A 12774-nucleotide genomic window follows, 5' to 3' on the forward strand; every position below is an offset into this window, starting at 1 on the left:
CAGCTTACCATCCTGAATCACAAGGGGCTTTGGAAAGAGGGCATCAAACTTTATAAACCATGATGATGGCATATAGTCAGGACTATCCACAGGAATGGAATAGGAGAGTTCCATTCTTGTTATTTGCTATTAGGGATGCTCCTAATGCATCAACTGGATTTAGTCCTTTTGAATTAGTCTATGGTCATGAGGTAAGGGGACCACTAAAATTAATTCATGAGAAATTGGTGGGTCAAAATTCACAAACTACACTCCTGGATTATGTACCAAACTTCAGAGAACAATTGTACAGAGCATGTGAGTTAGCTAGGACACATCTAAAGATATCACAGAAAATGGTGAAAGTGATGGCAGATAGGAGACACACAGCTCATAGGTTCGTTGCTGGGCAAATGTGTTCGTTTTATTACCAATACTGGGTGACTTGTTAAAGGCAAGGTTTAGTGGGCTTGACAGGATTGAAAAGAAACTGAGTGAAGTAAATTATTTAGTAAATACTCCAGATAGAAGAAAGAAGCAGAGTCGTACGCTTAAAAAGTACTTTGACAGAGAAAAGGACCAAAATGAGTTATTAGTGGTGGTAGATAATAAGAGGTAGAAATGCAGGATTCTGAAATTGATTTTCATCTAATCAAATTGGATAATGAGAGGGTACTTAAAAACTTGTATGTAATATTGAGTTACCTTCCAGAGAAGGGTCAAAGTGATTTGGAGAAGTTATTGCAGTCACACAAAGCTATTTGTGAGAATAAGCTGGGGAGGGCTTTTGCTACACATGTGAGTGTAGATGATTTATCTTCAATAAGTCAACATCTTTATAGATTAAGTCCAACAAACTTATCACAAGTACAGAAAGAAATTGAATTCATGCTTCAAAATGACATCATTGAGTTTAGTTGCAATAACTGGAGTTCACCTAATGTGATGGTACCAAAACCAATGGAACACAAGACTGCATGTGGACTATCGAAAGGTGAATGCAGTGACAAAAGCAGATTCATATTCTATACCATGGTTGGAAGATTGCATTCAGAAAGTGAGAAAATCAAAGTTTATCACATAGATTAACTTGCTGAGAGGATATATTGACAAGTGTCATTCTAGGAGAGAACAAAGGAAATATCAGCTTTTGTGATGAGAGATGGACTATATGAGTTTAAAGTCATGCCACTTGGTATGAAAAATGCACCAGCAACATTTCAAAGACTGACTGACAAACAAAGTAATTACTGGACTGAGCAAACTGAGCTGTTTATATTGACGACCTGATAGTTTTCAGTCAAACCTGAGAGGAGCATTTACAACATGTGGAAGAATTATTTAAATCGACTACAAGAAGCTAATTTGGTGATGAACCTAGCTGAAAGTGAATTTGTAAAAGTGCAAGTTACATAGCTAGACCATACCATTGGACATGGTAAGGTGAATCTGAGAGATGTGAAAGTCAAAGCCATGGTGAATTTCCCCATGCCGACAACAAAACAAGAAGTTTTGAACTTTATGGACATGAGTGGGTTTTACCAGAAATTTGTACCATATTTTAGCCGTGTGGTTGACTGAAATATTAAAAAAGAACAAGAAGTTTCAATGGGCACAGAAGTGTCAGAAGGCATTTGACAGTTGAATATACAACAGAGCAAATATTCAACAATTGAAAAGGAGACTCTGGGTCTGGTGTTAGCATTGCAACATTTCGAGGCTTATGTTGCAAACAATTCCTCAGAAACAATTGTTTATACAGGCCACAATCCTTTAAAATTTCTGAACCAATTTTGAGTCCGAAGCATAAGGCTGTTCAGATGGAGTTTATTACTGCAGCCATTTAATCAACAGATTATACATGTGGCTGGATGAGAAAATCTAATTGCAGATGCATTGTCGGGAGTTTAAAGCTCAAAGAGAAATTGGACATTTAAAACCTGGACGCTGAACTGAAATGACCTCTGTTGACACCAAGGATATGTATTATGTGAATGCATGCATGCATCTTGTAATGAAATAGTGTGGGTAAATGGATAAATAATGTAAAATGGGTTAAGAAAATGGAGCCATCTTTTTAAAATATGACAGCTCATTTTCTCATGAGGATGGACGTGGCATGAGTATAATAATTTTCATATTTTTCTGGTTTATTATGAAGTAGCTTTATGGGGGTAAGTGGTTGAGTCTGTCTGTGTGTGATTTAATTACATTTGGGGCTGAATTTTGATCCCCATTGGAGGGGGGGTTGTGCGGCGGCGGGAGCGAGCACGAACCCAATTGGCACCCCCAATCGGGTGCGCACCACCATTTTACTTGGGCACGCCAATTAAGGCACTTAGCACTCCCTGTGCGAGCGGGGGGGGGGGTGGGGTGGGGGGTGAATTTCCTGAGTCGGGAGTGCGCTCTCACGCGCATACACGTGAAAGAGCGCAGAAATCAGATTTGTTTAAATTTAAAATTTCTACATAAAGTATTTGAAAACTTATAAAACATGTCCCCTCATGTGACAGTGTCACATGAGCTGGGACATATATCAATGATTTTTTTTAAAAATGTTATTGAATTTTTAAACATTTCATGAAACCTCATCCCGCCCGTAGATGAGGTTCCATGAAAAATGCGAAGGCCGCCTTAAGGTTGGATGGGCAGCTTGTTTAATTGTTTAAATTACTTTTTAACAGGCCTTAATAGCCCTTTGACAGTTCGGCTGTGCACCGCTGAACTGAACATCTAAATGGTGCGCAGTGACATCGGGGTGCCTGCCCGACATCACCTCGCGTTGTTTTATGCATCAGCGAGCGAGTCCCGCCCCGCTCGCCGAACGCAGAATTCAGCCCTTGGAGTCAGGTAGACTGCAAGCTTTAACTCATTAAAAGAAGTTAAGTGCTTGATATGCTAATGAGTAAACATGAATGCTGGCTTAGCATGTAAGGCATGAAGGGAATTTGCATTTTTAGATCGATGAAGGGAGATTTAGATTTCAAAGGGATTTTAGTCTGTTTACAACTAGCCAGATAAGCAAGGCTAAGGAATGTGTTTATTTTTCCCAAAGGTTCCTGATAATAAATAGTAGCAACATGGAAGTTTTGAATTTTGTGAGTAAGATACAGTTTCAAAGACATACGCAACAAAGGAATTCACATATTAAAAAGAGAGAAACATATATAAAGGAGAATGAGGCTATGTGACAGGAGAAGGCCTTGTGAGATCTAACTGAAGTGTATGAAATAGTCATAAAAGCTTCCAGCATTTGTGCATAAGTCTGCTGTCTACCAAATCTGAAGCTGGAGAAAAGCCACTTGGAATTCCACTGTCCAGGGTATTGTGTTAATTTGCTGGATCTGTTTAAAATCTAAAATCTATTTTTGTACCATTGCCTTAAAGGGGGTATAACTGAGAGTCAAGTTAATTAGGAATTTTAGGAGTTATTATAATAGTAAATAATTTGTAGTCCTATGTATGTGCTTGAAATCTTTTCTTTTGTTAATAAATATTTTAATTTAGTTTTTTAAAAATCTCTAAAAGTCTTGGTGGACTAATTACTTCTGAATTCAGTGCATGCATATCGAAATAAATACAAATTGCAAAACCATTGTGATATTGCAATCAAGTTTCCCTCATGGATTTGGTCTGCCTGGCACACATCATCTGCTGCGTCATAACACCAATGAGATAGTTGATGCATTGTTTTTAAAAAGAAGAGCCGCAAAGGTTGTAAACTCAGGATTACTCCCAATACCTCACGCTAGCAACATCAGGAATTAGGAGAATAGACCAGATGAATGCATGGCTGGAGAGATGCATAGGGAGGGAGGGATTTGGGTTGCACCGCAGCAGGGCCAGGATCAATGTCCTCGCAGGGGTATTCGCTGGTACTGTGGGGGAGGATTTAAACTGGAATGGCAGCAGGTTGGGAACCTGAGCAGGGAGACACAAGAGAGGGAAACAAAGATAGGAATGAAAGACAGAAAAGTAGAAAGCAGAGAAAGTGGAAGGTAGAGGAAACAAGGGCTAGCAGCAAATAGAAACATAGTACAACAAAGGATGTGTAAAAATGTTAAAAAGACAAGTCTGAAGGCAAGGTATCTCAATGCACAGAGCATTCACAATAAGGAGGATAAATTATCAGCGCAAATAGATGTTACTGCGTACAATATGATGGCGATCACGGAGACATGGCAGCAGGGTGACCAAGTATATTCAATATTTAGGAAGGACAGGCAAAAAGGAAAGGGAGGTGGGGTGGCGTTGTTAGTTTAGGATGAAATCAGTGCAACCATATTGGCTCAAAAAATTTCATGTAGTCTGGGTAGAGCTAAGAAGCAACAGTAGGGGGAAAATATTAGTGGGAGGTGTCTATAGGCCTCAAACATTAGAGGTAAAGTAAGGGAAGGCATTAAACAGGAAATTAGAGATGCAAGTAACAAGAGTGCTACAGTATCATGGGTGACTTGAATCTACATATAGATTGGGAAAACCATATTAGCAATAATACTGTGGAGGATGAATTCATAGAATGTGTACAAGATGGTTTTTTAGAGCAGTATGCCGAGGAATCAGCTAGGGAATAGGCTAGATTAGGTATTGTGCAATGAGAAGAGGTTAGTTAATAATATTGTTTTGCGCGGTCCTTTAGGGAACAGTGAGTATAGCATGATAGAATTCTTCATTAGGACAGAAAGTAAAGTAGTCTGATCTGAAACTAGGGTCCTAAATCTAAACAAAGGGAACTACAAAGATACTAGGGGTGAGTTGGCTACAATATGTTGGGGAACTTCATTAAATGACGGTGGATAGGCAATGGCTAATATTTAAGGAAGAAATGCGTGCACTACAAGTTATACGTTCCTTTCTGGTGCAAATAAACAACAGGAAAAGCGATCCAACTATGGTTAACAAAAGAAATTAAGGATAGTATTAGATCCAAGGACAAGTCATATAAAGTTACTGGAAAAAGTAGCAAGCATGAGGATTGGGAGCAGTTTAGAATTCAGCAAAGGAGGACCAAGAGATTAAGAGGGGAAAAATAGAGCATGAGAGTAAGCTTGCAAGGAACATAAAAGCAGCCCGTAAAAGCTTCTATAATTAGTAAAAAGAAATAGATTAGAGAAGGCAAATATATGTTCCTTATAGTCCGAAGTGGGAGAATTTGTAATAAAGGATAAGGAAATAGCAGAGCAATTTAACAACTACTTTAGTTCTGTTTCCACAGAAGAATACACAAATAACTTCCCAGAAATACTTGGGAACCAAGGGTCTAGTGAGAAGGAAGAATTGAAGGAAATTAGTATTACTAAAACAATAGTGCTGGAGAAATTAATGGGACTCAAAGCCGATAAATCCCCAAGGTCTGATAACCTACATTCCAGGGAACTAAAGGAGGTGGCTATGGAAATAAGGGAAGAGCATTGATTGTCATCTTCGAAAACTCTGTAGACCCTGGAACAATCCCGGCAGGGTGGCAAATGTAATCCTGCTATTTAAAAAAAGGAGGGAGAAAACAGAAATTACAGACCGGTTAGCCTAACATCAGTAGTAAGGAAAATGCCAGTCTATTATAAAGGATGTGATAACAGGACACTTAGAAAATATCAACAGGATTAGACAAAGTCAACATGGATTTATGAAAGGGAAATCATGTTGGACAAACCTACTGGAGTTTTTCGGGGACATACCTAGCAGAATTGATAAGGGAGAACCAGCAGATGTGGCATATTTAGATTCTCAGAAAGCTTTTGATAAGGTCCCATATAAGAGGTTAGCGTGTAAAATTAAAGCACATAGGATTGGGGGTAATATATTGGCATGGATTGAGAATTGGTTAACAGAGGGTAGGAATAAATGGGTCTTTTTCGGAATGGCAGGCGGTGACTAGTCAGGTACAGCAGAGATCAGTGCTTGAGCTCAGCTAGTCACAATATATATCAATGATTTGGATGAGGGAACCAGATGTAATATTTCCAAGTTTGCTGATGACACAAAACTAGGTGTTAATATGAACGATTAGAAGGGTGTTAAGAAGCTTCAAAGTGATATACACAGGTTGAGTGAGTAAGCAAATACATGTTAGATGCAGCATAACATGGATAAGTGTGAAGTTATCTATTTTAACAGAATGGCAGAGTATTATTTAAATGGTGATAGATTGGGAAATGTTGATGTACAAAGGGACCTGGGTGTTCAACGATTACTGAATGCAAGCATGCAGGTGCAGCAAGAGGATTTAAGTACAGGAGCAAGGATGTCTTACTGCAGCTGTACAGGGTCTTGATGAGACCACACCTGGAATATTGTGTGCAGTTTTGGTCTCCTTGCCTAAGAAAGGATATACTTGCCACAGAGGGAGTGCACCAATGGTTCACCAGACTGATTCTTGAGATGGCAGGATTGTCGTATAAGGAGGGTTTAGGATGACTAGGCCTGTATTCACTGTAGTTTAGCAGAATGAAAGGGGATCTCAATGAAATGTATAAAATTCTAACAGGGTGGAAGAGATTGGATGCAGGAAAGACGTTTCCTATGACTGGACGTCTAGAACAAGGGGTTGCAGTCTCAGGATATGGGGTAGGCCATTTAAGACTGAGATGAAGAGGAATGCTAGGGGTTTGGATGGTGCAGAATTTGTAAGGTGCATCCAAGCAGGGCTTCCTGAGACAATATGTAGATAGTCCAACTAAGGAAGGGGCAATACTGGACCTGGTATTAGGGAATGAACTCGGCCAGGTGGTCGAAGTTTCAGTAGGGGAGCATTTCGGGAAAAGTGACCATAATTCAATAAGTTTCAAGGTACTGGTGGATAAGGATAACAGGAGCCCTCAGGTTAAGATGCTTAATTGGGGGAAGGCTAATTATAACAATATTAGGCAGGAACTGAGGAATCTAGACTGGAGGTGGATGTTTGAGGGCAAATCAACAACTGACATGTGGGGGGCTTTCAAACGTCAGTTGATAAGAATTCAGGTCCAGCATGTTCCTGCTAGGATGAAGGATAAGTATGGCAAGTTTCAGGAACCTTGGATAACGAAGGATATTGTGAGATTAGTCAAAAAGAAAAGGGAAGCATTCGTAAGGGCTAGAAGGCTGGGAACAGATGAAGCCCGTGAAGAATATAAAGAAAGTAGGAAGAAACTTAAGCAAGGAGTCAGGAGGGCTAAAAGGGGTCACGAAAAGTCATTGGCAACCAGGATTAAGGAAAATCCCAAGGCCTTTTATACATATGTAAAAAGCAAGAGGGTAGCCAGGGAAAGGGTAGGCCCATTCAGGAACAGAGGTGGGAATCTGTGTGTGGAGCCAGAAGAAATGGGAGAGATACTAAATGAGTACTTCTCATCAGTATTCACCAAAGAGAAGGGCTTAGTGGTCGATTTGTCTAGGGAAGAGTTTGTAGATAGCCTGGATCATGTTGAGATCAAAAAAGAGGTGATAGGTGTCTTGAAGAATATTAAGGTGGATAAGTCCCCAGGGCCACATGGGATCTACCCCAGAGTACTGAGGGAGGCAAGGGAGGAGATTGCTGGGGCCTTGACAGAAATCTTTGTATCCTCACTGGCTACGGGTGAAGTCCCAGAGGACTGGAGAATGGCCAATATTGTTCCATTGTTTAAGAAGGGTAGCAGGGATAATCCAGGAAATTACAGGCCGGTGAGCCTTACGTCAGTGGTAGGGAAATTATTGGAGAAGATTCTTCGTGACAGGATTTACTACCATTTGGAAGCACATGGGCATTTTAGTGAGAGACAGCATGGTTTTGTGAAGGGGAGGTCGTGTTTCACTAACTTGATCAAGTTTTTTGAGGAAGTGACAAAGATGATCGACGATGGAAGGGCAGTGGATGCTATCTACATGAATTTCAGTAAGGCTTTTGACAAGGTCCTTCATGGCAGACTGGTACAGAAGGTAAAGTCGCACGGGATCAGAGGTGAGCTGGCAAGATGGATACAGAATTGGCTTGGTCATAGAAGACAGAAGGTAGCAGTGGAAGGATGCTTTTCTGAATGGAGAGTTGTGGCTAGTGGTGTTCCGCAGGGATCAGTGCTGTTTGTAATATACGTAAGTGATTTGGAGGAAAATGTAACTGGGCTAATTAGTAAGTTTGTAGACAACACTAAGGTTGGAGGAGTTGCAGAAATTGAACAGGATTATCAAAGGATACAATGGGAAATAGATCGGTTGGAGACTTGGGTGGAGAAATGGCAGATGAAGTTTAATCCGGACAAATGCAAGGCAATGCATTTTGGAAGGTCTAATACATGTAGGAATTATACAGTAAATGGCAGAACCCTTAAGTGCATCGACGGGCAGAGGGATCTGGGTGTACAGGTCCACAGGTCACTGAAAGTGGCAACGCAGGTGGATAAGGTAGTCAGGAAGGCATATGGCATGCTTGCCTTCATCGGCAGGGGTATTGAGTATAAAAGCTGGGAAGTCATGCTGCAGCTGTATAAAACCTTGGTTAGGCCACACTTGGAATATTGCGTGCAATTCTGGTCACCACATTACCAGAGGGATATGGAGGCATTGAAGAGGGTGCAGAGGAGGTTTACCAGGATGCTGCCTGGTCTGGAGGTTATTAGCTATGAGGAGAGGTTGGAGAAACTCGGATTGTTCTCACTAGAGCGACGGAGATTGAGGGGCGACTTGGTAGAAGTTTACAAAATTATGAGTGGCATGGACAGAGTAGATAGTCAGAAGCTCTTTCCCAGGGTGGAAGAGTCAATTACTAGGGGACATAGATTTAAGGTGAGAGGAGAAAACTTTAGAGGAGATGTGCAGGGCAAGTTTTTTACACAGAGGGTAGTGAGAGTCTGGAATTCGCTGCCAGAGGAGGTGGTGGAAGCAAGTACGATAGGGGTGTTTAAGAGGCAGCTTGACAAATACATAAATAGGATGGGAATAGAGGGATATGGACCGCAGAAGTGCAAAATGTTTTCGTTTGACAGGCAATATGATCGGCGCAGACTTGGAGGGCCGAAGGGCCTGTTCCTGTGCTGTACTTTTCTTTGTTCTTTGAACTTCTTCACTCAGAGGGTGGTGAACCTGTGGAATTCTCTACCACAGAAGGCTATAAAGGTCAAGTCACTCAATATATTTTAGAAGGAAATAGATAGATTTCTTGACTCTAAAGACGTCAAGGGGTATGGGGAGAGAGCGGGAGTATGGTGTTGAGATAGAGGATCAGCCTTGATCATATTGAATGGCAGAGCAGGCTTGAAGGGCCAAATGACCTACTCCTGCTCCTATGTTTCTGTAAATGATAGCGCATTTGAAGTTGTGACAACTACGGTCGGATAATTAAACGTCTTCTTGTACTGCATCCATGTCCAAGCAACCATGCTCTTGATAGTCATCTCAACAGTAACCACTTTCATACCTGGAAAGCTTCCTTTAGCCTTTGAACTCACAATTTCCCATTGTTGCAGTCACAATGCACCTCCCTTTTAAAATGTGCTGGCTGCATTAGGTAGCCTCATGGACACCCAATTGGAACCCAGCTCCTAGTGTCTGCAGCCAATGACCAGCACAGTTAGTGATCTTAAGAACATAAGAAAAAGGAGTAGGCCATTCGGCCCATTGAGCCTGCTCTGCCATTCAATAAGATCATGGCTGATCTGATTGTGGCCTTAACTCCACTTCCCTGCCTGACCCCATAAGCTTCGACTCCCTTGTCGACAAAAAAATGTCGATCTCAGCCTCGTATATACTCGATAATGCAACCTAATGCAAGCTATACATAGCAAGCATGTTAATCAACAGGCAGCATGGATTTAACATTCTGTTTGTGTCGTGATCCCTGTCCTGGTGTCCTGCAGTGATTAATTTTTCACCCCAATGAACTCAACAGTTAACTATGGTTAAGGGACTTACATGAATTGCAGATATCTGCAAGGATACATGCCACCTTCCTTAGGTGGTCCCCAATCTTTGGTTCTCACTGCTACACAACTCCACCTACGGCTCCAAATAATCAATTGTCAATGGCAGCAGCCACACCTCACACGACTCCTGAGCTAAACTAGGTCTGGCTGATAGAGACACTCTCATCCATGCCCCAGAACTGCTCTGGATTGGATAGACATGCTAACTTCTCCAGCTAAGAAGGCATGGTTATGAGGCTTTGTTGAAAGTTCAGGTCTTCAGTATAGGTGTATCAGATACTGACAGCCATCCACGGCAACTCTCACCATCTCCAGAAGTTTCAACCTCATCTGGTCACTGGATTCAAATGTGAAGGTCAAAAAGACTCTGCACAAATTTCCCTAACTTAAATCAATCTCACCTGCAAGCGCCATTTATCCTATATTTCTTCTCCTGATCATTATAATGTTTTAACTGTAGTTCAGAAATTCTATCTGACATTGATAATGTTTGATAATTTGTGGGTGAGACATCATTCAGTTCCAACAGTTTAATATAAACAAACATGGCATGTATGCTTAACATAACAAAGAAAATGAATGTGGATGGTAATGAATTGAATTTTGTTTCTATTTTTGGAAGCTTTTTGAACGAGTGAGCTAGATGACTAAAATTATATATAATAGTACCCTAGTGTGTACAATGGTTGTCATTCAAAGAAAACAGTTCTGATGAGAATAAACCACAAGAACAAAGCTTAAATAGGTAATGCAATTATCAACTGCCACCAAATGAAGCTGCAATCTCCTATCTCTGCCTGTACTTATATTTCATTCAGTTATATATACACAGTGCAGAGAATTTCTTGATTTGAACAAGAAAATCTAAACCAGTACCACATTACCTGCACTCCGGGCTGCTCCCAAAATAATGGGACTGATCCTCGTATCTGGACAAAGGAAGACACTGCATCATCCAAGTAAATTACCTAGGATCAGAAAAGAATGATAAATTTAGATTGAAACCAAAAAAAAAAATTCCATGACACAGGCAAAAACATCCCAAATTAGATATCAGTAAAATGAAACTATTAAAAAAGGTTCTGCGTTTCTAACTTAATACACCTTAATTTCTGAAATGAATGTTAGATACCCATGCTGATTTCAACTGTTACTGGTCTACAAATTCCCTGGGAGGTGGTGGTAGGGGAGCATTGAGGGGTGAGAGAACAGTGTGGTACCAGCAATCAGCAACAGCCTGCATTCTTTTCCAATAGGTCAGGAGGAATGCCCCTGCTTCTCCCTAATCCACATTGAGGTGAATATGGGGGCTCTCCCGCTGGGTAGCGTTTTTGAATGTGAAAATTCAGCACATGGCAAGAGAGCTGAAGCAATCAAAAGTTGAAAATGGGTCCTAATAATTTAATAATTTCCCCAGTTAAATATTTCAGGTATGTGCTCATGCTGCAAGTAGATCAACCTGATCAAATATGGCGGGTAATCAATGTCCCTGTCATATAGGGAGCTTTGTAGGCTGTTAACCACCCAAAAGTTATAGCTGAATTTCTAGGCCCAAATTTCTATAGGATCCACTTCAAATCTTGGTGCAAGTTTGAATCCGCTTTGGATCAGGACTGCTAAGATGCAAAAGGAGGCCATATGGCCCATCGTGTCTGCACCAGCACTCTAAATGAGCATTATGACTTAGATAAAAGCAAAAAACTGTGAATTCTGGAAATCCAAAACAAAAATAAAAATACCTGGAAATACTCAGCAGGTCTGGCAGCATCTGCGGAGAGGAGCACAGTTAACGAACGGACTCGAAACGTTAACTGTGTTCCTCTCCGCAGATGCTGCCAGACCTGCTGAGTTTTTCCAGGTATTTTTGTTTTTATTATGACTTGGTGCCATTCTCCTGCCTTTCCCTTGTAACCCTGCACATTTTTCCATTTAAATAATCATCTAATGCCCTTTTGAATGCCTTGACTGAACCTGCCTCCACACACTTCCAGGCAGTGCATTCCAGACCCAAACCACTCACAGTGTGAAAATGTTTTTTTCTTGCATCACAATTGCTTCTCTTGCAAATCACTTTAAATCTTTGCCCTCTTGTTCTCAATCCTTTTACGAGTGGGAACAGTTTCTCCCTATCTACTCTATCCAGCACCCCCATGATTTTGAACATGTCTATCAAATCTCCTCTTAGCCTTTTCCTCTCCAAGGAAAACAGTCCCAGCCTTTCCAATCTATCTGCGTAATTCAAGTTTTTCATCCCTGGAACCATTCTTGTAAACCCCTTCTGCAATCTCTCCAATGCATTCAACATCTTTCCTAGATATGTGCACAATACTCCAGCTGAGGTCTAACTAGTCTCTTATATAAAAACAAAAAAATGCAGATGCTGGAAATTCAAAACAAAAATAAAAATACCTGGAAAAACTCAGCAGGTCTGGCAGCATCTGCGGAGAGGAACACAGTTAACGTTTCGAGTCCGTATGACTCTTCAACAGAACTGAGTAAAAAAAGGGTCTCTTAAAATTTAGTTTCTTACATAAGTTCATCTTAACCTCCCTGTTCTTGTACTCTATGCCCCTAGTAATAAAGCCCAGGATAGTGTATACTTTATTAACTGCTGTCTCCACCTGTCCTGCCACCTTCAATGATCTATGCACATTTACATCTAGGTCCCTCTAATCCTGCACACCCTTAAGAATTATACCCCTTCCTTTATATTGTCTCTCCATGCTCTTGCTGCCAAAATGCATCACCTCACACTTCTCCGCATTAGAACCACAGAACCATTGAAAAGTTACAGCACAGAAGGAAGCCATTCAGCCCATCTTGTCCATGCAGCCCGAGAACACCTAGGTGCCCTTTCTAATCCCACCTTCCTGCACTTGGCCCATAGCCCTGCAGCTTACAGCACTTTAGGTGCACA

The 12774-nt window shown here is 41.0% G+C and overlaps 1 protein-coding gene across 1 annotated transcript in view; it reads right to left on the reverse strand.

Moving 5' to 3' along the window:
* LOC121269593 (synaptojanin-2-like) overlaps positions 1-12774 on the reverse strand; it is a 505511-nt gene that overhangs the window by 423844 nt on the left and 68893 nt on the right. The window contains exon 5 of the mRNA XM_041174296.1: positions 10742-10825. Coding sequence (XP_041030230.1) covers positions 10742-10825 — 84 coding nt within the window. The remainder of the gene's footprint in view (positions 1-10741; positions 10826-12774) is intronic.

The sequence above is a fragment of the Carcharodon carcharias genome, chromosome 2 (genome assembly GCF_017639515.1).
Source record: "Carcharodon carcharias isolate sCarCar2 chromosome 2, sCarCar2.pri, whole genome shotgun sequence".
In the NCBI taxonomy this organism is placed as follows: domain Eukaryota; kingdom Metazoa; phylum Chordata; class Chondrichthyes; order Lamniformes; family Lamnidae; genus Carcharodon; species Carcharodon carcharias.